At 43.2% G+C, this 23,762-nt stretch overlaps 2 protein-coding genes across 2 annotated transcripts; one reads left to right on the top strand and one right to left on the bottom strand.

The window, feature by feature from the left end:
- Positions 1 to 3,485: 3,485 nt before the first annotated feature.
- Positions 3,486 to 5,730, bottom strand: LOC136453851 (uncharacterized). Its single transcript, XM_066454405.1, has 2 exons — positions 5,097 to 5,730; positions 3,486 to 4,876 (listed from the first exon to the last, which is right to left on the bottom strand). The coding sequence occupies exons 1-2, from the start codon at positions 5,728 to 5,730 to the stop codon at positions 3,486 to 3,488; spliced, it is 2,025 nt and encodes a 674-aa protein (XP_066310502.1).
- Positions 5,731 to 11,765: 6,035 nt separating this feature from the next.
- Positions 11,766 to 20,089, top strand: LOC136477191 (kinesin-like protein KIN-8B). Its single transcript, XM_066475277.1, has 16 exons — positions 11,766 to 12,476; positions 12,580 to 12,657; positions 12,742 to 12,858; positions 13,672 to 13,757; positions 14,650 to 14,794; positions 15,620 to 15,715; positions 16,172 to 16,263; positions 16,644 to 16,745; positions 16,826 to 16,972; positions 17,050 to 17,200; positions 17,346 to 17,408; positions 17,481 to 17,717; positions 18,016 to 18,120; positions 18,194 to 18,307; positions 18,396 to 18,962; positions 19,673 to 20,089. Exons 1-16 carry the CDS (start codon positions 12,429 to 12,431, stop codon positions 19,697 to 19,699), a joined length of 2,175 nt encoding a protein of 724 aa, XP_066331374.1. The 5' UTR covers positions 11,766 to 12,428; the 3' UTR covers positions 19,700 to 20,089.
- Positions 20,090 to 23,762: the final 3,673 nt, after the last annotated feature.

Genomic DNA, 23,762 nt, shown 5'->3' with positions numbered 1-23,762 from the left:
CCGTTGCATATTTTATTAGTCTTTCCATTCCTAAGAGCTGGTATGATCAAAACACCAAGGCTAATTAAGAAACAGAACAGGTACTAAAAAATTTTGAATAAATAAATATGTATACCAATTATTTAGACGTACCGTATACCAAAGATCTTCAAAGTTTGTCATATTATCTCCAATAGAGTCTAAAACATGTATCTGGCCTAAAGAAGCGTTCACAACACCCAGGTACCAGTGAAACTTTTCAATATTGATTGGAAGGAACACCTGCAGTATTAGAGAGTTATCTAAATTATTTCTCTAGATTTGAAAGGGTAAAAAATTAGCATATGTCAAGTATTATGGTAAAGCTTACCATATCAGCATTTAAATAATTGTGTGCCCTTGTTTCAACCACTTCATCTCTATTATAGCTCAAATCCCTCTCATCTTTCTTCCCGTCAATTCGTAGCATTTGAGAAACCATTGAATTTTCCAAATATACATCTCCACCATCTCTATGAAGTAGGTGTTCTTCATGCCGCATCAATTCGATATACAAACTTATGACCTACAAGTTTTTAATTTGTCATTAAAAGATTGGCATATAGTTTGTATGGACACTATGTAATGCAGAACCTATGTTAAACATGCTTACCGCGCCATTGACTTGGTCATTCTACTTAAAAAGGCAATCTAGGTCATCTCTGCATCCCCAAGCATCATTGATTCTGACGAGTTTATGATCTATACTTTTTCCTTTCATGTATTCAATGACCTCATCATCTTGTTTCGTAGACACATAATCTGTAGAGGTATCATTTTATATTATTATTAGTAATAAGTAATTAATTATTTAAATTAAAGAAGTAAGTTTCAATTAATGATGGCTCACCTTGAGTCATGATTTGTGCATTGTTTGATTTCTTTGGCTTATTATACCAAGGCAACGCCATCACATCATTGTCAGCACGCATCATATGTTGTGCCTTTTGTAGTACTGGCGTTTGTACGGCATCGTCGTTGACCTGTACTTCTCTCGCTTCCTCCCTAATAATGATCTGCAGATGTAATATATAATATCAGTTTGAGATTCCATATTTGTACATTTTGTACGCAATGGCCCACTCGGACAAAATATGAGAGGAGATTTGTGTTGCTTAAGAGTTCGTTGTGTACGTCATCCTCATGAGCACGCTTCCGCTTCTTGTCTTCGCATCTTTCTTGATCGACATCTACATCAATATAGCTCCACTTTAGTACATTAGCATCTAAATAAATGCCTTATTTCATATTGAAAAGTAGCATGATGATGTTGTGCTAATTTGGCTCACCAGAAGTAGGAAATGCATCAATACGGACCGTACGTTTGACAATACACATGGGAATATATGCATCATTTCTGTGTAGCCAATCTGTGAGTTGTACGGACTGATCAGTGAGGTTCATCATAAACGAGGAAATGGGTGAAATTATTATTAAAGGCTTGGATATTTCTGTCCTTCGGGTGAGGATGGCCGAACTATTATTTCAGTGTTGTTGTTGTCCAACATTTCTTGGCTAGAGGCTACAATTCTTGACTCACTCTCTATATACTTTTTAATCTCTACAAATGAGCAAAGTATTATTTAATAATAATTAATAATAATTTGGGAGCCAAATCTATGAGGTTGCAATGATGATTAATCATACATAGCTTAAATAAATTTACTAAAAGTAGTAATCGAACATAGCTTATAAATTTATTACAAGTAAAAGTATTTAGAGTAATTCACCTGAGTTATCTGGTGTCAGAAACTTTTCAGCTTTGGGCGAGGATGGCAGAACTATTATTTCGGCATTCTCTTTGTTCTGCCTTTCTTGGCTAGAGGCTTCCATTGTTGCCTCACCATCTACTATTTCGACATTATCTTAATATGATCAAAGCAATATATTAAATAATGTACTTAAATTTAAAAGATTAGCATAATTAAACATAGATTAAATTTAATAAAGGTAGGAACCAAACATAGTTTAAATTGGCAAGTACAAAGATTTAGAGGAATTCACCTGAATCGTGCATTCAGGTTGCAAATGGCAATCTAATCGGGCATTCAGGCTGCAGGAAATGATAAGGCGAAGATCATAGGGAAATACTAATAACCTGTACAAATCGCCGGCACGGTCGAGGTGTCCGTCTCTATGGTGTTGCCGACCTCGATCACGTCCTTCATCACGGCAGTGGACAAAGCCTTGTCGCCGGGGTCGCTCGGGGACTGTGCTGAGCGACAGGTGGTAGATGCGTGTGTTGCTGGCGATGAGGATGCAGAAGCCGTAGCAGCGGCGTCACACGTGGAGGTACGGCCACGCCTTGCCGTTGACGACGACGTTGTTGACGAAGTACGCCGGCTGCCAGGTAAGTCCTCTTGGTTGGGGTTTGTCGCTGGTTCCGCTGACAAGGAGTACTGGCACGGGCATTATACACTCCAAGTATGAATGCATACGTCCTAAAAACTGTAATGTGCACATATATACATATACACTCCAGCGTATAGATCCGCTTTGTGCGTTAATAGTTATCCGGCCAGGTGCACCTCCGATGATTATTAAATAATATTCAGGGTTTGCATGATTATAAGGTGCGTTGGGGGCGGGCGGCGTAGATCGCGGTGGCAGTTCTGGTGCGCTGCGGTGTGGGCATATGCGGCAGGTGCGTTGGGGGCGGGCGGCGTTCATCGCGGTGGTTGTTCTGGCGCAGCGGTGTGGGCATATGCGGCAGCCCACATCCCACCCCTTGGTCTGCGGGCTCATTTGGCGGCCCGCACGAGGTAGCTTGCATGCGTACTGCTAGCGATGGACCAATGCCCAACGGATCGATTGGATGCTGGGCGGCGGCGAGCGCGTGTACCTTTGATGTACACAGTAACTAAGCCGATTGGAGGTATAACACGTTGGCCAATGTGCCTTATTAGCCCAAACGTTGTTTGTGCAAGGGATATACTAATATGATTTTTTTCACAATTCATAACTCAAATTTTTATACATATCCATCAAGGAGAAAAAACTGCATGAGAAATATAACGGTAGTTGCACCGTGTCTAGCACAACCAGTTCTTCTAATAATGACACGATTTCTTATGGTAATTCATTAGATATAACTGAATATATCCAAATGCTAAAAGTTAAGCTATAAGACAATGAACCATGTATCGTTTGGAACCCTAAACATAATACATGCAACTCACGTCCGCAGCATTTCAGAACACCGGTCATTGGACACAGGGAAACCCATGGCAACCACATGCATATTCGAAGAAAGATGGTGAGATATAGAAGGCTGCATCCGCTCCAAGCCTCCAATGCTCCAAATCTGGATGGGAACCTATTCCTATGGATGCAGATATTAGAACATCAATTATTATTCGAAAATGAACTTATATTAACACACCACTAATGAACTTATATTAATGCCCATAAAATGAAATAAAATGTGATTCACAAAAATAAAATCGTTTGAGTATACCCACCGTTAATCAACAGTTGAGGACTTCTTTATAAACAATATTCTTGGTTAAAACTATATTATTGGTGAAGTTCCTTGTGGAATCTAATTCCTGTTTTGGTTTAACCAAAACTCTTGTCGTTGATCTTGACACACCCCTCGACAATGCAACATATAGTTGTCCATGTGAGAACACAGGTTCTGGAAGATAGATCCCAACATTTGGGATGGTTTGCCCTTGCGCTTTGTTGATGGTCATTGCAAAACTCAACCTAATTGGGAATTGTTTCCTCTTGAGCTTGAAAGGGAGTGAAATATCATCGGATGGAGACATAGGGATCCTAGTTATGAACACCCTCTTTCCTTGATGTTTCCCACTAGTGATTTCTGCATCAATTGCATTGTCTTGCAATCCTCTAACCATTAGTCTTGTTCCATTGCACAAGCCATTGTTAGGATCAAGATTGCGTAGTAGGATAATAGGACAGTTGGTTTTTAATATGAGCACATGGGGAGGGAGACCATTTGGAGTAATGGAGTTCAGAAACTCAATTGGGTAGTTGTTTATTGAATCATCATCAACAGAGTCAAAGCTATGATAAACCTTCTCCTCACCTGGAAACATGGCAATCATCTTTGAGTTTAGTTGATCAACATGCTCATTTTTAGTTGAAAGGATGGCATGTATGCTCATATATTTGGCTGATCTGGCATTTTCCTCAAGTGATGGGAAAACATGCTGAATGAGCCTGCTTATGGAATCGTCACTATCACCAGTATATGGAATCACAATATCTTTCGGTAGGCGAACATAATCCTCTCCAATGGTTTCTTTAGTTCCATTACCAATTCTAAGTAGGTAACTTGAAAACCAGGGGTCAGTTTGAGCCTTCATGTTACGTGTCAATCTTATCTTCCTTATACTGTTCCACAAATAAGATCTTTGCAATGACGCATCAGTTACTTGTGCTCTATTTCCACGTGGAACCATTGGAAGCACCTGTCTAAAATCTCCTCCAAACACCATGATCTTACCCCCAAATGGCACAGAATAGTTCATAAGATCTTGCAGAGACCTATCAAGACACTCAACCGCTTGACGCCTTGTCATAGCAGCTTCATCCCATATAATCAAGGACGCCCTACGGAGCAACTCTGCGGGGCCGTCCTGCTTTGAAAAGGTGCACGTGCTATTCTCCTTCAATGTAATTGGGACTTTCAATCTGGAGTGTGCTGTCCGCCCTCCAGGCAATATTGATGCTGCTATGCCAGAAGTTGCAGTAGCAATTCCTATTAATCCCTCTGAGCGCACTCTCGCGAGAATTGCCTTGTATAGGAATGTTTTTCCTGTTCCTCCTGGACCATCAACGAAGAACACTCGGCTCTTGTTATTCAACACATGATGTATGATTTCATCAAATCCTGCTCATTGTTCCATGTTAAGAGATTTATATAAATCTAAATCTTCTTGGTCTACATGTATGGAAAGCTCCTCTCTGACCTCTCTCATAATGTCATTGGAAAAATCAACTGTTTTTGATAGAAAATAATAAAACGTCAGTTTTCATTGATGCAACATTTTTAATTAGGCTATGAAAAAAACCAATTATTAAAAGTAGAATTTCATTTGCATGAAAATTACCTGCATCATTGAGCTTGGGAAGATCAAATTTTCCAATATCCTTGCCCATTGACTGCATCATTTCTCTAATATCGCTCAGCACCATTTGCTCGATAGCACTTGAGTTAGGATTGTCTCTTTTATAATCCTCAGACAATGAATCCTTGTGCTTCTCCCATAGCTCACGTACGTTGGTGGCCTCACAAAATACAAGAATAGTTGCAAATAATCTCCGTAGTGCAACTGGCATTTGAAAAGTGGCACCATCACTCAAGGCGTCGTCAAGGGACTTATCTGTCTCAACGAGACCTCTCTTTTCACATGATTCTCTGAATGTAGAGTATGTGATACCATTCACTATTCTTAAATCCTCATACGAGGTTGCACCTCTTACATGGTTTAGAAGCACTCTTAAGAAATATCTCTCCCCCTCTGCCGGGTGCGCATACACAATCCTCCCAATCTGTCCTAGCCTGGTCTTCCTTCTCTGCCAGACCTTGCGCTTGGGGATCCACCGATAATGTTCTGGGAACTCCCTATATAATAATGTCCTTGCATAACTATCAGCACGATTCATCTTGAAATATTCCGTGAGAGTAGTCATAGTGGAAGATGGCTTATTGATGACATCTTCTAGGTTTTCAGACTCCTCCATAGTGACAGATTGCATGTTTGGTAGATGTAATTGGAGCTGCAAAACAGAGGGACATACTCCAAAAAGATGAAAACCAAAAATCCTATATACAGCTTTAGGAGGTGATATGTATCTAGCATCCCGGTACCTATGGATCTCATTGATAACTCTAGCAGGTTCAACTGAGAATGAAGCACGGTCGTGGCCTTTGTATACATATTTAAACAGGTACTTACAAGCTTTGATGCTTGCGCATGCTTCAACGTTCATGTGGCAATTATACCTCATAAGGAGTCCAGGATTGTATGGAACCACCCACCGGTTGTCTAACTTAGCCCCTCTTATTTTCACTCGACGTCCATCGTCTCTCCTCCTATACAAAGGATATGAATCATTCCCCTGCCGTGTTGCATCACAAAATTGACGAGGAAACTAAAACCGACATGCTCCATCAACCATACAAGGACACCTTCTATTCAAGACTCCACACGGTCCATGCAACATATGCTTAATCACAAGTCCGTGCAACACATGATACTTGTCTTTGTCTGGTATCTCAGCACAAATAACCTTGTCATAATCATCAGGGTTTGTCAACTTACTTCCTGATTTCATAATCAATAAGATGTGTTCATGGGGCAAGCCTCTTTTTTGAAATTTCGTGACATGCACATATGCTGCAACATCTCCAAAGTATTTTTTCTTGGTCAATAAATCCATCAATGATCGTAACTTGGCCCTGTATACTCTTGAAACCAGGTCTGGTCTGTCTTGTGGCTCTTGACCAGGTTCAAGATTTTCTGTGATCTCTTGCCATTGCGGATTGCATGTCATTGTGATGAAATAATCTGGTCTGCCAAAACGTTGCACAATGGCCATTGCGTTAAGGTACCACCGCATCATGTCACGATCACCACCCGGGAAAGAACGCGGCAACACAATTCTCTTTCCAACTTCTGAAGCTCTAGTCTCTCCGTTAGAAACTACATCAACAAGGCCCTACATGAAGTAGTGCAATAAACACAGTTAGAATGATTATTTAATTGGATGAACATATATACGATATATATATAATAATGAATATATATAATGTACAGGAATAAAAATTTGTATGGAGAGCATTTCCCTCACCTGATATAGTTCAGCCCGTATGAGTTTCTGGTTTGCCGGGTTAGAATACCAATCAAGCCTCATAGACTCTATCTTGATATACATGTCGACAGCCCACTGCTGGAAAAGTCGTCCTCCGAATAACAAGATGTTAAAAAGACCCCTTCTAACTTGCATTAAGAAACAATAGTATTCTCAGGCAGTCACAAATTTTCCAGATTGATTTTCCTCCATAAGGCTACTTAAGTATTCAACTTGCTGTATGTCAGCGTCATGTTCAACATCATCTGTGTATGGTTTCAAATTATTAGAAAAAAATGAGTATCGAGTGGAGACAAGTTTGAATTGATTTCTTATAATAATACAAGGATATTAAACCTGTAGGCTCGTCCTCAGCAGTAGTAGCTTGAACGGTTGATGATCCACTATATGGCATAAATTTATTCCAACCAGTCTCACCCCTAGGATTAAAGAAAGGATATGACAATGGATCATAACAACCATGATATGCCTTGACATACATTGGGCGGTCTCCTCTTGCATACACAAGCACACTCCTATCAAAACATCTTTGGGGGTCATCTCCTTCAGTCCAGATAGCATCAACCTGGGAGGATGTTGGTGCATTGTACCTTTTAGGCACAAGGATCAGCGAAACAAGAACAATTAGAATACTTATTAAGGTAGTACTTACAATATCTGAGGATATTGTAGTGTGTTAGACGCGTACCTCCGCTGGTCAGGCGTGACATTAGTATTTAGTTCAATGACGTAGTTATCAAGATTTGGAATGGCTCCAACCCGCTGGAAGGTCTGAACATACGGATTGTCCTCCAATATCATCAGAATATTTCTAATGAGGTTTATGTCGAGGTCAGGAGATCTCCGTGTTCTGTGTGTTAACCCTGCATCTGTCGTATCGTAAAAATAGAGCTGCATGTGTCGCGGGCCCTTGGAACCCGGGACCAAATGATCAAGATGATGGTACAAAGAACCTTGCACCCGGAATGTATAGATACCAGTGCCTGCTGCGGTGGCAACTCGTCGATCCAAGGTAACCCCAAGGGTCGTGAAAGAGAAATGAGAGTTGAAGTAACGTATGTGTTTTCTAAAATATTTTGCATCGACATCTACCTGGCTAGTAAATAACCTCTTTAATTCAGCTGGCACTTCAGGAATATGCACATGAATCTTTCCCTTTCGGCAACATAATCCTGGTGGTTCATATTCGAACCGTATAGCCCCACAATACCTGCAATCAGGTACCTTTCTCAAAACGTGGTGCTGATCTGGTAAATCCTTGTAGACGTAGTCGTAAGGATCGTCGGTGTCAGTATGACCAGGTATACGGTAAGATTTGAATCCTTCATCTGCATGGAAATTAAGGATCAGATGCAAATGGACATGGTAAAACTATTTAAACACACTAATTCTGGACTTCGGTACATTTCCATAAGTACCTTCCCCGCGAAAATTGCCTCGCTTCATCGTCGTCACTCTGATCTTCCATGTATTCCGCTTGTAAGTAAGGAACTGCACAGTCAGCCAAAATGACTCATATTATAGTGTACTTTTTCCGTGTTCTAAATTAGATTAATATTAAAAAGGAACCCACCTTCCTCTTCATCTGAATCAGGCTGTTCATTGTGTGCTGGCTCAAACAAGGTACTGTCATATTCATGTACCTCATCGGTGTTCCCATTGTACCGTTGGAGCGGCGGTGGTAGCCCTGCAGTAGGTCATGGACCATACGTTAGTTGTGGTTATTAGACCAAGGTGGGTGTAATAGAGCAGTGCCGTACAAACCTGTCCGTTGGGCATTGGTTAGAGTAGCCTGCATGGATGGAGGTGTACTATTTCTATTATCCCTTGTATACAATGCCATTTTGGTCAATACTTCATGTTTTTTAGAGTCGTCCATATTATTGTACCACTCTCTCCTGTCTCCACTTGAACCGGACCCTGCTCAGGTTTGTTCAGTGCATTTATTAACTCATTAAAATAGATTCATAAAAAATAAGTACCATGTAAATGTCTAATCGTCATCAAAATGCTGACTCACCTGGACCATGGTGGAATTCAGTAGACTGCTGACGTGCATTATTTCCATACATTTGATGACTCCTGATGTAATTATCATTTCGATGCAACCATTCCGGAGACCGATGAGGGTTTTCATTTTCTTTGTGTTGAAGCGAAGATGCACCACTCAAAATTGCTGAGGCCGCAATCGGAATGGGTGTGTGTAGCCTTATTCCAGAGTAGGTCCCTGTAGCTTCCCTGTCATAGAAATTCACCGCTGCGGCAGGATGAAATCTTTCCGCCGAGGGCGGGACAACTGTCGATGGATTTGTCCCATTTGTTGTCAACTTTCCTCCTCCAACGGTGTTAGTATTTGGATATTGTCCTTCTATTGCTGTCAAGGGGCATAATTAAAAACAAGATGCGCAGCTAGGAGATGTAGCCACGTTCTAAATAGCGTATTGTTACCTCCCGAAGATCGTGTTTGATCCGGTGGGTTTGAAAGTGCACTTGATTCAGCCTTCCGCCACGCACGATACTCACATGCCTTCCTATTTATTTCCTCCCTTTCCTCGTCAGTTTGTTCAGCCCTTCTCCTTGCGCGGTACTCCCGTTGTTTCCTATTTCTTTCCTCCCTCTTGCGATCTTCATCAGTGCAAGCTGTTCGGAATGGTGGTGTCATATATATACATGGTGTTGTTTGTATGTATGTTAATTTGGTTAATCACGTACATGGGGTTTGGATGTTTGTTATATCGCTGAAGGCAGTGCGTCCATCTGTTGGCGTCCCCATTGTCAAGTTGATGAATAGCTTCCCTGTTCAGGTCAATGAAAAATGGAACGTTAGAACTCAGATAGAAAGTTGAGGGTAGCACTACAAAAGTTAGGGTGAAAGAGTGTTGTCTGTAGGCGGAACTATTATTTCGGCATTCTCTTTGTTCTGCCTTTTTTGGCTAGAGGCTTCGATTGTTGCCTCACCCTCTACTATTTCGACATTATCTTAATATGATCAAAGCAATATTAAATAATGTACTTAAATTTAAAAGATTAGCATAATTAAACATAGATTAAATTTAATAAAGGTAGGAACCAAACATAGTTTAAATTGACAAGTACAAAGATTTAGAGGAATTCACCTGAATCGTGCATTCAGGTTGCAAATGGCAATCTAATCGGGCATTCATGTTGCAGGAAATGATAAGGCGGAGATCAGATGGAAATACTAATAACCTGTACAAGTCGCCGGCACGGTCGAGGTGTCCGTCTCCGTGGTGTTGCCGACCTCGATCACGTCCTTCATCACGGCGGTGGACAAAGCCTTGTTGCCGGGGTCGCCCGGGGACTGTGCTGAGCGACAGGTGGTAGATGCGCACGTTGCTGGCGATGAGGATGCAGAAGTCGTAGCAGCGGCGTCGCACGCGGAGGTACGGCCACGCCTTGCCGTTGACGATGTTGTTGACGAAGTACGCCGGCTGCCAGGTTAGTCCTCTTGGTTGGGGTTTGTCGCTGGTTCCGCTGATGAGGAGTACTGAAAAATAGAAAAATAGAAAATTAGAACCCTATCAGTCTATCACGGTAATATGGAGTTTAGAAAAAATTACCTGTAGCCTACGACCTGTTCCTATGTGGCTTGATGAATTAAATAATTAAATTAATGGATCGGTCGCTTGATGCCTGTACTGTATGGATTGGATTGCAAGGTCGAATAGAAAATTGAAGTTGTCAGATGAGATCAAACAAACACCGCCGAGCCCTATAACTGAATATTGATGAACTCAAATCACTTACCACCGGGGCGGCAGGGAGTCAGGCCTTCAGGGACGGAGAGAGACCGCAACGCCGCTACGTTTGCGGCCGCCCGCTAGGGATCACGATCACGGGATTACGGCTTACGCCTTACAAGAATTGAGAACGCCGGAACGGCCACAGCGGCGCGGACGTGCTGCGACGAGGCTTGAGAACGCCGGAACGGCCACAGCGGCGCGGACGTGCTGCGGCGAGGCTTCGTAGGTGCGGAGGCAGGAGATCGAGCAGAGGCGGACTCCGCGTGGAAAGAGCCGCGGATTTCTTGTGCGTCAATTTTTCTCGCGTCAATATTCCTTTTTCCGCGACGCATGGAGGGGGAGGAGGAATACCATACAAAATATGCTAATCGTTGGATCGTGCGTGAGTAATGAGAGAGAATATTGAGGATGGATCTGGGCGGTTAACTCGGATGTGGTTGGTTTTGTGTGTACAATTATTGGTGTGCATTTAGGATGGCCATCTCAGCGGGGGACGTTTTTCTGGGTGGACCAAACGAAGAAAACTTGGTGCATTAGTAGGGTAGATGGATGGACATGGCAACATGACACCAACGGTTAATAATGTCTTAATGACCTTATTAAATTTCTTCCGCTCAATTATGTTACTACGGCTGCTTTTATTACCGCTAATGTTGGCACCCACACGCTAACGTTCGTGGCTGAAGCAATAAGGTCTGTTAATGGTCGCTTACGGGAGAGGTATTTGTGTTGTGCGTTTCAATACATTCGAGGACACGACGTAACGGAAATGTAGCGTAATACTCCCGTACCTAATGCTGTAGCATCCAATTCCAGCTTTTACCCTTACGTACACGAAGGCGACGAGATAGACCAGACCAGCAGCGAGTAGAGAGTAGAGACGCCCCGCGAGGCGAGACCTGGCAGTGGGCAGTGGCAGGGGATCACCACCATTCACCGCAGAATGGCAGCGCCGCGTCCCGGGCAGGCTCGCCGCGGCGTCGTGTACCGGAGGCGCAGATGGCCGTTGGCGCTGGCGGGCCCGGGCGGGGACTGGTCCCACCCCTACGTCGCCCCACCTTCCCGTTCCGTGTCGCCTTCTCCCCCGTGGCCGCGACAGCTGCCGCCAATTAATTATTCGCCCACCATTAAAACACCTCCGCCCCATTCGCGACCTCCTGCTCCTCCTCCCCAACTCCTCTCCATATCTCCACCCTCCGTCTTCCCTTGCCTCACTCGTCTCATCTACTCCCGCTCCAGTATCTCCGTACCTTCCCCTTCCTCGCCGTCGTGCCACCCACCAAACCACACCTGAACTGCCCATTTTCCTTTTGGCCTCGCGTGAGGCGTAACCGGTGTGTCGTGGGGGGGCAGGCAGTTTCGGCCGGGGAAGCAAAGCGCGGAACCGGGAGCGTTTCAGAATTCAGACCGGCCGGCCGTTCCTGCTGCCACGGGGACGGCGCCGCGAGAACGCATTGTGGCGGACGCGGCCGGGTCACCGCGGCATTTCGCTCGTGGGATCCGTGGCTGCTCGAGGCGTTTGCTTGTTTGTTTCTCTTCTCTCTTGCGGCGGGCGGCGGGCGCGACTCGAGGTTGGTGGCCGGCCAAGCGCAGCGCCTCCTTTTCGCGGCCGCCTTTCCGGAGCGGCCGCTGGTGGTGGTGACTGTTAGGGATGCGCCTTGCCTTTCCGCCGCCTCGGCGTGGCGTGATTCCGAAGCGTTGCCGGGATTGTACCGGTTTCTTCTGGTAGATATAGAAAAACACCGCATCCTTTTGGAGGCCTCGTCCCAGGCTCACAGCTGACACGAAGGTTCCTCCCTGACAATGCCGAGCATCCGAGCTCCGGCGTCCAAGCAGACGGCCACGCTACAGGTACGCCATTCCCATTCTCCTGTGGGACGGTCCTAGTCACTGGGAAACTGCATTCTGGCTGCTTAATTGCTAGCATTGCTCACCCGATGCATTCCAATTGCAGGTGGCTGTCAAGTGCAGGCCATTGACCGACACCGAGCAGCGGCGCTCGCGGCATATCATACAGGTCATTGATGACAAGGTACCCGTGCTCTGCCGTGTTGATGCGCTTGCTCTTTGCAATTGGTGGTGGCAATGTGATGGTTTACACGCGTTTCTCTCCTAGACTGTGGTTGTGCTGGACCCTGATCTGTCAAAGGACTATCTGGACCTCATCCAGAACCGGACCAAGGAAAGGAGATATACCTTCGATCATGTGTACGCGCCTGGATGCTCCAATTCGGTATGTGATAGTGAAGTTTGCTCTGCTCTCATCAATAATTGCTTGGCCTGCTTTTGACATTAGGCTCAGTCGCTCAGATGCTCAACATAGCAGCTTTCCAGAATCTTCATCTCAGCTTGGATTCTTCCCTAACTTCTATTCTCTTGCTTCCCTAGAAATGATGCTCTGGAAGACCAAACCACCAACTAATTTCATTATGAATTGCTTGAATCAGGAGTGTCTCGTGCTTTGGACAGTTGTTAAAACAATACTATGGAGTACTGACATATACAAACTACTAGTTGCTGGTACTAGCCTACTAGGGGTATCTCGTGCTTGGACAGTTGGAGCAATACTACGGCATCTAAAGCGCCAATGAGCTGCTTTTGTTCGGTCTGTACTGTAGCTAACCCTTGATGTAGACTTACTGTTAGGTCTCTACCTAATGCAGGCGTCTTCCAAGCAGTAGTTTTGTTGTACTATTGCATATATTGAATTATTGATCACTATGATCCTTAAACTTCAATTCAGATGTTTCTTCCAGTGAATGTATACCAGGACTGGAAGCATGTGAAACTGACCCAACAAATCAGTTGCTTGAACTCTTGTTAATCTTCTAGGTTTACGAATTAATTATATTATTTTTATTTGTGAGGACAGAATAGTACAAGGAATAGAGATAAATTGTTTATTCTTATAGTATAAGATGTAGGCTAATCCTACTCTGGGCGATTACACACTTGTGCTTGCCAGCTAATTACTGGTAACAAGTCACATGTTCTTGTACTTTCCACACCATCACATTTTCATTATTGTGATCCTATTCATGTTCAGGACGTGTATAAGAATATATCCTCTACAATTGCTGGTGTAGTCCAAGGCCTTAATGCAACAGTCTTTGCTTATGGTTCTACTGGAAGGTATCAGTTAACTGTATTGTGTTACTTGCTGTCTGCTTAACATTGTGTGATATGCTGCTGCGCAGTTGAGAATGTTTTCTATGTTAATATTATTAATAACCATGGCGCACATTTCAAATTGCAACCCCCAATAAAAAGTATAGAGTTTGGTATGGAATTTCATTCTGATATGCCCTTTGAAGTTTAGCACATTATACTTGCCTTTTGTGTTTATAATACTAATACTTTGTAGTAATGTGATGCATGGCTTGCACTGTATTTATTGAAATTTCATCATATTCAATCAAAGTAATCATGGCTGTCTTAGAATGCATTCACATTACATTGGTTATGTTTATTTAAATCTATAACCTAATCCTGTTTAATGTTAACTAAATTAGCTTGTTGTTACTGATGTTTTTTCCAGTTAACTTATATATTAGGTTTCTATCCTCCTTTTCTTCCTCATAACATAGTTTAAACTGTGGCAGTGCTACTCTTTGAAACTTTCATCATGGAAAAACAGCTAAACCATATGTCCACATTCATCAATGGGACATTTAGTAATGTCAGATAGCGTATTTCCTGATCTGTTGTACTCCCTCCGTCCAGGAACGATAAGCGTATTTTAACCATGGAAAAGTCATAGAAAGTAGATTTTGAACCTTAATTTCTCTTACAATATGTTGTCAGTTTCTAAAAATTCAATATCATCTCAAAGACACTTTGAAAGTCCTAAACTTGTACATAATTTGACCAATCTTTGGTCAAAATTTATAAAATTTGCCTTTGTTTTGAACAAAATACACTTATCATTCATGGACGCAGGGAGTACCTCTTTGGTACTAGTTTTGAAGTTAAATGTCCATCTTAATGTTTTGTTTGATATATATTTATTTTTGTGGTTGTACAGTGGCAAAACTTACACTATGGTTGGAACCCATAGTGATCCTGGTCTGATGGTTCTTAGCTTCCGTACAATTTTTGAGCTGATAAAAAAGGATGACAGTAAGGATACATTTGAAGTTTCATGTTCATATCTGGAAGTGTACAATGAGGTATTACCTCTGTTCCTTTTGTAGGATTTGAAAGAGCTAAACATCATAAATTGTGACAATTATTATTGAATTATATACATGTTTAGTGTATGCAGCTACAATTGATTTTTATTTCGTAATTCTAACATGACATTGATTTTGAAGCAATTGGTTATACATTGTTAGAGAAATCGACAGTCAGCGTACATTTCTAAAGACATTTCCAAATCCTAATACGCCTTAAAGGAAAGAAACAGATGGAGTAGGTGCCTAGGCACTGGGTGGTGTTGCACTGCTCGCCTAGCACGTCGTAGGCATTTTGTCTAGGCTATTTCCCTCTCTAGAGATGTTTTCGACTTGATGTATGCATAAAACTGGGACAAAATAGAAATGAAGAAAGATAAACTACTATCATATTACTTATGGATGCATGATAATACCATTTTATCTATTTTAGTATGCTAAATTACCTTTATTTAAGAAACTCGACCCTCGGATGGCTAGACAGCCCCGGAGCTTTGCGCTTTAAGAAGGAGACCTCTCACGCAGGTCGAGAAAACCCCCCGAACCCCATACCCTACCCGCTCACAGGGGCCCGTAACCCTGTGAGTGGGCCGGTCCGCAACCTGTGCTTTGGGAAACGCAGGGCAGGCGAGGGGATTTTTTTCCCCTCCGGCCAGCATAAATCGCCCCTGAGGGGGTAGTGTTACTCTAACAGGCCATAAAATGTACAAGCTGCTAGCAATGGCTAGACATGCCTATGCGCTAGGCAGACAGTCAGCCATTTATAACTGTACAGTGTATACCTTTCTGAAATAGTACCGTTGGTATTTTCCTGAATTCTAGGTTATCTATGATTTGCTTGAGAGATCATCTGGACACCTGGAGCTTCGAGAAGATCCTGAGCATGGCATAATAGTTGCTGGATTGAGAAGCATTAAGGTATTTTAATACTTTTGCTTTCTGTTATTTTTTCATGTTAATGAGAATTAAATACCATCTGCTAGTGGAAGTTGCCTCTCTTTCTACTTTTTAACTTTTTGTATCTACTTTATTTTAACACCCAACTTTATCGGCATCTTTTCTATGACTGGAACATTGTCACTGCATTTAAGTAGCTGACAGAGAGGACCTGAACCCTTGATACATATATTGTACTTTCATTTTTTTCCATTCTTAAGAAATTAATGTCTTGCCATGACAGCCTCATATTTTTTTTCTTTAAAAGAACTATTTGATCGTGCCTTTCATTTATGCGAAGGGATGTGTTTTCCCAAATTCTGTCATTGTTCAGTTAGATATTATACACCATGCTGTACTGTAAAAATGAATACACCACTGTCTCATTTTCCTTTAATATGAAAGCATGATTGAACTTCAATCTTATTTTGTTGTTAGGTTCACTCCGCAGATAGGATTCTTGAGCTGTTGAACATAGGCAACAGTAGGCGCAAGACAGAGAGTACAGAAGCAAATGCTACTTCTTCACGGTAATTTAATAATTTTCAAATCTTCTTTCTTTTCTAAATGTTCATGCCTTCATTACTTATGTATTTTGAAGGATTTATTGATATCTTGCATGCCAGGACTTCTTCCTGCTAGGCTGTTTCCACAATAGTACCAGGGATAGAAACTCCCACAATAATCTGTAAAAATAGAAAATCCTAGATATTGTAACATGGGAGAAAAGAAGGATGTACACACTATGATGTTAGTGCCTCCAGATAAGAGCAAATTATACAAATATTGATGGATATAGTTCTAAAACAAGTATGGTAGTTTTTAAATCGTAGATATTGGATATAACCACATCTATTGTCATATCTAGCAATGTGATTCTAATCATTTATTCTTTTTTTCATTTGTCAAGGTCACATGCTGTACTTGAGATTACTGTAAAGCGAAACCAGAAAGGCCAATATGGTAACCAAGTTCTTCGTGGAAAGCTTGCCTTGGTTGATCTTGCGGGCAGGTAATAGAAACTCTGTTTCATTGCTAGTGTAATTCATTCTTGTGGAAAAAGCAAGTTGTAATGTTACATTCTGTGAGCAGTGAGAGGGCCTCTGAAACAAACAACTTTGGGCAAAAGCTTAGAGATGGAGCCAACATCAATCGGTCACTCCTAGCATTAGCAAATTGCATCAATGCCCTAGGCAAGCAAAACAAGAAAGGTCTTGCCTATGTTCCCTATCGCAACAGGTATGTTTCAAGTATTGGTTTTACTCAAATGGGACTTTTTTTTAATTTATGCGGTAGCTAATAGCAGCTATTTGCAGTAAATTAACTCGAATTCTAAAGGATGGGCTGTCTGGTAATTCTCGAACTGTTATGGTTGCTACAATATCACCAGCTGATGATCAGTATCATCACACAACAAATACACTCAAGTACGCAGACCGTGCTAAAGAGATAAAAACACATGTCCATGTAAGTGTTCGTTTCTTTTGGTTGAATCATAGGTTTATAAGATTCAAATTAAGAGGTCAAACAGCAGATTTTATGCCTATTGCTTAATCATAAGCATTTCCAATCCAATAGAACTTCTGAATGTCACCTATTTTGTTCTTTGTAGAAAAATATTGGAACACTTGACACTCATGTTGAAGACTATCAGAGGATGATCGACAATCTTCAGGTTTGCCATAATGAGAAACAAATTATCTAACTCAAATTTCATCATAGTTAAATGTGTCACGTGATTTTGCAGGTTGAGGTTTCTCAGTTGAAAAAGGAATTAGCTGAGAAGGAGCATCAATTAAGTATAAAGCCTACTGAAAAAGCTGCAGATAGTGAGCTATCTTGGTTAAATGTCTTGAGCCAGGAAACTGGTGAGAATGTTCAAGAACGCATAAATCTTCAGAAGGCTCTGTTTGAACTTGAAGAAACCAATAAGCGCAACCGAATGGAACTCCAGCATCTTGACGATTCTATTGCAAGGCGTCAGGTTGGTGATCAGTTTCAAACAAGTTCCTATTCTGCAGATCTTAGTACACCAAAAGGCACCTTTGTGCTATTCCCAACAACCTCTTTGGAGACCTTTTCCTTCCCCTTTCTTTCTCTGGTAAAACTGTGCGCGGTTTATAGGACATCCTAAGCTATTGATATCTTTAGCCCTTCAAAACAGACTGCCAAGGCAGTGGTTTGAAATCTACAGTATCATATAATGGAGTAACAGTAGATACCTTTTGTATATCATTGTTGACAACAGTCTTGCAACAGAACACTGAGAATTTTGTGTTCAGGTGAAAGAAATGGACTCTACAGTTCTCCAAGCTTTAACATCAAGGAGACAAGTTATTCTTGACAACATCCGTGATAATGATGAAGCTGGTTCTGGATATAGAAAGGTGTTAATCTTATTCTGTTTACTTTTGTTTAGTTGCCTGAATGCCAAACTTATATGGAGATTTTTCCCCTTAGGACATTGAAATGAATGAGAGTCGCAGGCGACAACTCCAGGATATGATTGAAGAAGCCGTCAGTAACAATGGCAATAAAACCTACCTGCACATTCTCAGCCAGTACAGACTACTTGTAAGTAACCCACAGCTTTTGTCTTTCCCGATTTAAGCAATAAGAACGTGACACCTCACATGCTATATATGTGTAATTTACTCTTTAGGGAATGACTAATGCTGAGCTTCAAATTGAGATGGCTATGCGGGATCAAGTTATACATAATCAGAGGGAAGCTCTAAGGAGCCTGTGGAACATTCTCTATGGAACGGGGCTAAACCAGAAGCAGATTCTTAAATTGGCTGCAAAGCAAGGATTAACCGTAGAAGGCTGTCCTTTGCCTAGCTCAAGCCCAGATGTTACCACACCACCTTCCTTTCCACCTCATAGAAGGTTTCCATCGTTTATGTCATTTCCTAGTCCGCAGTCAGAGTCTTATTCTCCGTCTGCTTGCTTTTTCCAACATGGTTTCAGCACTATGTCTTTGCTGAAAAATCAGCATGAGACGCCCACCATATGTAGGCAGGAGCACCTCAGTTCTTACTACATGATGTCTGGCTGCTCGCCTTACTCTGGTGATGGAAAACAGTGGTCAAGTGGAAGACCTATGACATTCTTTTCTACTCCAGAAAAACCTAAGGAGGTGAGCAGTGTATATCGGGAAACAGAGAATGCACAGTCCCAACACAACAAGGAACATTCTGGCAGTCATGATTTCAGTCTGCATAGAAAGGTAAACTGTTTCCTTTACACAAGCTGCTAAAAAAAGTGTCATGATGCATATCACGCCATGTAAACATAGTCCGGCTATCAAGAATCCAAAGGGAAAAAAGACAAAAAAAGAGAGGCATCGCCTTACTATTATTTGATTAGTGTTCTTTTTCGGATTGCTTAATTTCTCAACTTTTTGCATTGTATCTAAATTCTAAGCCGCCTCCACTGTGCAGTGATCCTCAGAACACACATACTGATTAATGTTGCTCCCAAGTAAAACACGTTACCAAACATGGAATGGCTCCAGCTTTCTAGAATCAAATGAGTTTTAAATATGGAGAATCAAATATTGGACTTGCCATAATTGTTAGTCCCTTCATAGCACTAATAGACTTCAATGAAAGATGGCTTACAAAGATTTACCATATAAACATTATGCTTTATGACTACTAATTTGTAGATACAAGAATATTCACACATGTTCCTTGAGTGTCAAAATGGCAAATCGTTCTATGCAACTTACTGATGGATTGACATGGGAAATTACTATTTTATCACGTGTGACCACAGAAATGATGCTTGCGGACGTAGCTCATAATAAATAGATTTGCCATCGAAATGTAAAGATTGTTTGACCCTCACCATGGGGTTTTTTTTTTTGAAAGTAGACCCTCACCATGGAGACCTTTGAGTTTGCATGAGCTGACCAAGATTTTTCTTGCTGTGCAGGATCTGTGGCCCATGGAAAGGAAGTGACGGGCCTCGAGATCCTTCTGGTACACAAACATCTGTGATGGCTACAATGTGGCCTGTCTGATGTTCCTAACCTTGGTCGCCGTGTGCACCATCTTCTGTCTACCACCGACGTTCCCGGGGTTCCTGAGATCTGAAGAGATGTTAGTAGTATATTTCGCCGGAGCTGTTGCCTCGCCCACTGCCATTTTGATTGATCCTGCTGACATTCCTCACTCCAAGCCTGTACAGTAGTAGATGCTAGTCAGTCCTCTCAAGATATCCTCCTTTTCCTAACTTTGTAAAGTGGTTGCTGGGGGGTGAATCTGATTTTTGGACCAAGAACTCTGTAAATTTGCCGCGGTTCTCGCCCTTCTTCAGTAAATCCAATGGTAAAGCTTTCACGACTGATCATCAGGTTGAGTATGCTAATCCTCTGCATGCTGGTAAGTATGACTAGCTGCCTGAGGCCAAATCAACCGGGTGACGATCAGGATAGAGTTGGGTGATTGATGAACAGGCTAGGGCTACAGTAGTATGTGGTAGGGATAGGATCTCAATCTCCCCCTCCAGATCATTGAATAAGCCCTGCTGAGGCTCACCTGCCCTGGAGACCACATTCAAGCAGGAGCAGCGCTGGGCATGGTCCTCCTCTCTCATTCATGTGTCTGCTTCTGCACAACAGTTGTGCTGAATGCTACGCTGGAGCGACGGCAGGCAGCCGAGGCCGCACGGCGCGCACATCGCAGTCGCATTACACGTTCCACATGCCAGGCTTGTAGCTTGTAGCTTGTCGCCGGCGCAACCAAAGGGCTGGCTCCGTCTGACATTCCGTTCCGGTTCCGGGGGCTTTGATATTGCTACGATGGCAACGTGGCGTGGCGTGACAATGAGTGATACATCCTTCATCCTTGGTACTAACTACTAAGCCCTTGTTTAGTTCCACCCTAACTTCCAAAAAGTTACTACAGTACCTGTCACATCGAATATTTGCGGCCTGTGCATGTAGCATTAAATGTAGACGAAAAGAAAAACTAATTGCACAGTTTTGTGGGAAATTGCGAGACGAACGTTTTGAGCCTAATTAATCCATGTTTGAACACTGTTTGCCAAATAAAAATAAACGTGCTACAGTAACCCAAAATCCAAATTCCTTCAGCTAAACACAACCTAAGATGGTGCAGTTGCCCAGCTGGTTTATACTGCAACTTTTTCGGCTGCGGCTTTTCGCTGTGGCTGCAAGAACTGAACTGTCATGTACTGTGCATAACACTAAAAACAGCTGCAGCCAAATAAGCTGCAGCGAGTGGAGTAGTGAACTATCATGTACTGTGCCGTGGTAAGATGATAGTGTGAGATACTAGGCATTTCCGTAAAACACAAGCGAGTGGAGTAGTGTACACGTCAGCTGGCACGTACAGTAGACTGTGGGCTCTGGCAGGCAACTAGCCTGGCCCATTGCGTCTGGCAGGCGTGCGGTGCTGCGTCGGAAGCGAGAGCAGCGAGACCACTGGTGGCCTGGTGGGTGAGGGCGTCAGGTTGAGGCCCGTGGTGAAAAACGGCCGACGGTGATGCTGATTCGTTGCGAAAAAAAATACAGTTATTTCGATGAAACGATACGACCGAAAAGTTCCAAAGGCTCAGGAACAGGAGAAGGCGTGCAAGCCGTGACCTACAGACCTCAGACCTGCAACTGCATACTGGGGCAGCAGAGGCCAATGCTGTCTGGCCCAGCCTTGCCCTGCCCCTGCCCCTGCCGGAGTCTACAGTGTTAGTTTAATCTCCACCAATTCATCCAATGGTCAATTGGGTCTTTGGATCCGCGTTCTGATCGGGGGGCGTCCAACCGCTCTATGGTTGGTGGGCCTCGTCGCACAGCACCATAAAAGGGATGTGGGGGCCTGGGCACAAGGCACGAGGTTCCCCTGAGTTACCAGGCGTCCCACCGACCATTCCCTAACCCTAATCGATCTAGAGAGGGGGTGCTGCTAGCGACGGGAAGCCGCCACCGACTTCACCGTCGCCTCTGCATCACCACCACTGCGTCGGACTTCACCGCCCGCACTGCGTACCCGCTGCCATGGTGGCTACTTCCTCCTCTACCTCCTCTGCCAAGCCCGAATGTATGGCTCCTCTACTCTCTCTACCTCCTTGTCCCAAGTTCATTATTACTCGATTTGAATCAATCAGTAAACAATTCACCCTCAGTACTAAACATCTAACATACAGGACTGCACTGACAGCTCATGGGGTACGGCAACTCGCAGCCTTTTTATCTCTTGCTAATGCTAATGCCACTTCAACTGTCATTGGAGGACGTCGTCATGGTTTCACGTGATGAGGGAGTGCATGTATATATACAGGCCATGGCCATGTCTGGCTTGGTGTTTAATAAGTTGTTCCGAAGATTTTTCGTAGCGGACTTGTGTTCGTGCCTGATTACACATGGTCCAAAGTCCAAAACAACCTGAAACCAAGTGGTAGTGGAGCTCTCCAGCATGCAAAAATATATGGCTAGCCAGAGAAGCCAGGCCAGACGGGCAATCAAGACTGCTGCATGCTCTACCCTCTGTGCAGCTGTTGCATGCTGTGGCTGTATGTGCATGTCTTTGTCCAAACAACCCGTTTGAGACTTTGAGAGCAGTACTAGCGATTGGCAAGCGTGTGATGGATGAACGAAGAAGAAGAAGCCAAAGCAGCGATTCGATCGAGAGGCGCATGCAGACGAAGACGAAGGTTTCATTTCATGTAAGGGCGAGCCCCTGTTTGATTTGGACGCATGCCTTCGTCCTCGTGTGATCGTGTCAACCTTCAACTCATATATGTAGGATCGATTCAGGTTCAAGGCTTTCTCGATGCAGGACTTTTACATGGATGAAACCCCAGTAATTTAGGTAGGTAGGTTTCAACAGGGGAAAAGGGTTTATTTGTTCCAAACAGGGTCATTGAACATCGATCCTTGAACTCGTGAAGGTTTCTTTGCTTTCCAGTACTGAAATAACATATAGTTTTACGTGAATCATCTCATGCCCTGTTCGCTTGGAGTAGAACAAATCACTACAAAGGAGGGCAGGCAAACTAATTAGGTTCATGGAAGAAGTACATATATTTTACTACTGGTTCATGGAAGAAGTACAAATATTTTACGTAGACGAGACAAATCTTAGGTCCAAAACATATGTATGGCTGTCCTCATCTCGTGTTTCTGGTGTACTACCCGTAAACGTGAGAGGGGACAGAATGCACCCCACTCGGGACGTGCAATGCAAGTGGCGCCGGCCCTAACGCCGAACGAAGCCAAGACTCTTTTATTTCATTTCATTCAGGCCTATGCATGCTTAGCAGCTAGCGCTACTAGATGTTTACGCTACGATCAAACACTACGCTATCACCCCCTTGTTTACGTCCCTCTAGGACCTAGCTAGGCTCTCTGATAATCAGCACCCTAACCTAGGCCGTGCAATTCATCATTTCGTTGAAAAACGCTGGCCAAGCCCCCAACACTCCTAGTAGGGTTTACTAGCTAGTCGTATACTACCAATATAGTCAATCAACAATCACCACAGATTTTACTCGTGTCACAGCCACAAATTTAGCTTGCTAGGACAATATAGGACACGGATACATGCTGCTAGCTGAAAGAAACTGCATGCATCGATCATTTGCTGTCCTGCTAGCTGAAGGCCGACCGAAGCGCCCGCCCGCGGACCGCCTCATGAGTCACTAGTCCTTCAGGCGCGCCCATGCGCGCGGTGCACGGGCCCCACATATTTTTTTTTGAGAAAAGAAAAGAAATAAAGAAAGGTGGACTGTTTTTTCATTTGAGAAAAATCAGAGGATGTTTTCGCAAAAAATGATGAGAGTGTCTATGGAGCGCGGGTTGAATTTCGATAAAGTGGAGGTCTTTTTTGCAAACAAACCAGTGCGCATCCGTTCTGGACTGCGCGTCGATTTGGAAATAACATGAGGCGTTTTTTGTAAAAAATTCTGAGAGGACGTCTGGAGCGCGGGTTGATTTCCGAAAACTGAAAGGGGTTTTTCGTAAAACGACCGCGGCTCGTCCGATCTGGACCGTCCGCGCGGCCGA

The sequence above is a fragment of the Miscanthus floridulus genome, chromosome 1, assembly GCF_019320115.1.
Source record: "Miscanthus floridulus cultivar M001 chromosome 1, ASM1932011v1, whole genome shotgun sequence".
Taxonomy (NCBI): domain Eukaryota; kingdom Viridiplantae; phylum Streptophyta; class Magnoliopsida; order Poales; family Poaceae; genus Miscanthus; species Miscanthus floridulus.
The sequence above is the reverse complement of the archived record's forward strand: the minus strand, read 5'-3'. Positions and strand labels throughout refer to the sequence as shown.